The 2,500-nt window shown below is 48.3% G+C and overlaps 1 protein-coding gene across 1 annotated transcript in view; it reads left to right on the plus strand.

Moving 5' to 3' along the window:
- The window catches only part of mmp17a (matrix metallopeptidase 17a), a 69,457-nt gene that overhangs the window by 60,542 nt on the left and 6,415 nt on the right, over window positions 1-2,500 (plus strand). The window contains exon 7 of the mRNA XM_062554425.1: window positions 1,794-1,876. Coding sequence (XP_062410409.1) covers window positions 1,794-1,876 — 83 coding nt within the window. The remainder of the gene's footprint in view (window positions 1-1,793; window positions 1,877-2,500) is intronic.

The raw sequence follows: 2,500 nt of genomic DNA on the forward strand, positions 1-2,500 counted from the left end.
TTCAAGTTTTGTTTTTCATGTGCGGCGGTCTCATATGCAAACGCAGACTCCTCGCAGTGAAACACACAAAACGCATACGCACACACTCACTTACAGTACACACACACACACACACACACACACACGCACACACACACACACACACACACACACACACACACACACACACACTCCGTCCGCGCCAGTGATGTGCGGAACAGAGGGTGGATTTAGTCTGGCAGAGGTCACTAATATAGTCCTCAGAGGGAGCTGGGCTTAATAAGCGCTGAATGAAGATCTTTGTTAATAAGGTGGCAGGCACATTTGCCACTCACAAAAGGAGCACTGTGGTGGTAATTGCCGGGCCATTAGCAATCGGACCACGTCAACCTCTTAAAGCTCTCATTAGAGGCCCAGTAATGCATTCAGAGACCCTCTCTCGGCAAGCAGGTGAAAACATCTCCCTTGATGGCCAGCCAGTTTTTTTTTTTTTTTTTTTTTTTTTTTTTTAATTGAGACCCTCTCCCAAAAAAATGCCCACGCGCACATGTATGTGGGGGGGGATATGTGGGCGAGTGTGCCAGCCACGGACTTGTTTTGGCGAGCGCTGGCGTGCTGCCTGACTACACACATACATACACACACACACACACACACACACCCACACCATAAACACACACAAAGAGGCATGCAGAGAAGAATCTTCTTGCTTGGTGTGTTTGTTTGGTCTTGTATTGACAGACAAACAAATGCATTACAGGGGATGTCTGTCAAACCTACAACAGGGTGCCAAACGCTGCAATCTCAACAGTCCATATGGCACCTGCTGTGTGTGTGTGTATGTACTGTATGTGTGTGTGTGTGTGTGTGTGTGTGTGTGTGTGTGTGTGTGCGTGTGTGCGCGCGCGCGCGTGTGTGTGTGTGTGTGTGTGTCTGTGTGCGTGTGTGTGCGCGCGTGTGCGTGCACTCGTGTGTGTGTTCGCGCATGTGTGTATGCAAGCACACAAGCACACATTCGCCTCATTCGAAGATCTGCCGTTTCAGGATTTTTGTGTTTGTTGTCAATGTTGCATCAAATCCCAATCCAAATGAACAGTGATGGGTACGACAAACAAGATACTCTCACAGTGGTAGGCATGAAGTGACTGGGGAGTAGATGCAGCAGAGGCACAAAAATGTAATCACTGTTTGGGGCGGGTTGCTTAAGCGTAATGCTGTCGATGGCCTGCCCAGCTGTCATCTCACTGCCAACCAAATTAGCAAAATGATCATCACACACGGTCTGGTATGCCCTACTGACACATAGAACTACTCACACATCATGCTGTACCAGATAACTGGCACCCAGAAAGTGTCGAAATCTGTTAAGTTCAGAGTTCAACATCAATTCTTGTAAATATATCCCAGTGTGCACACTGTGCATGAGTAGTCATTTATGCAAGGCCTTATACTGGAACTCTCCAAAGGGAATATTTGAAGAAGCGCAACTTTTCAGTGGCTGTCAAGACCCTGCGAAAACACCAGTGCTCAGTTTGCTAAAAGGCTGCAGCAGACCGAGTGATGAAGAACTTCCAACAGATAGCTCATCTGATATGCTGAAAACTTATATAAGCTTAATGTATGTTCAGATACTGGATGTATGGTAAACATTGCGCCGCAGCAAGGACACGTTCACTCAAACATTCATAGAATTCCTTAGTCGCTGCGTCAATAAAGCAACTGTTTAAAAGTCTTCAACTGTCTCTGTTTTCTTCACACCTCACCCCTCTCTCTCTCTCTTTCTTTCTCTCTCCCTCCCTCCCTCGTTCTCCTAGGCCAGCGCGTGATGCCCCCGACAGATGCACTACTCACTTTGATGCAGTGGCCCAGATTCGAGGCGAGGCCTTCTTTTTCAAAGGTAAAAGACCAGACCACGTGTATGTGAGTAGTGGAGGAGGAGAGGAGAGGGGATACAGAGAGAAAGAGAGAGAGAGAGAGAGAGAGAGGAGAGCAATCAATATGGCTCTGAGCAGCAGCCCAACCGCGAGTCTTGGTGATTCAGTGCGCGTCCCTAAAGAGCTCGCCTGCTCCGGCTGGATCTCTCCTCAGATCAAGAGGAAGAACATTTTCTAATGTGCAGCGCCGGACGTTCCCAGCAGTGGGCTTTTGAGACAACCTCGCCCACTACTAGATCTGTCCTCAGATCAGTCCAGAGCAAATCTGCTCTCTTTAAGAGCATGCATATTGATGGCAGAGGATAATGAGATGTTTTTTTTGTACAGTGGAGAGAAAATAATGGAGAGAGAGAGAGTGCGGGAGAGAGAGAGAGAGAGAGAGAGAGAGGGAGAGAGGGAGAGAGGGAGAGAGAGAGAGAGAGAGAGAGAGAATGACAGGAAGATGGAGGATGTTTCTGGTTGGCTGCGTCAGGCAGGAACAGCCTGTGGCCGTGCACACATGTTCACTCCGTGGTCATTTTTCATGTTCACAGTGATGGCGAGGAAGCCCACAGCTCACACTCCGACAGAGTATCACACATGTACAC

Source organism: Sardina pilchardus, chromosome 14, assembly GCF_963854185.1.
Source record: "Sardina pilchardus chromosome 14, fSarPil1.1, whole genome shotgun sequence".
NCBI classification, from domain to species: domain Eukaryota; kingdom Metazoa; phylum Chordata; class Actinopteri; order Clupeiformes; family Clupeidae; genus Sardina; species Sardina pilchardus.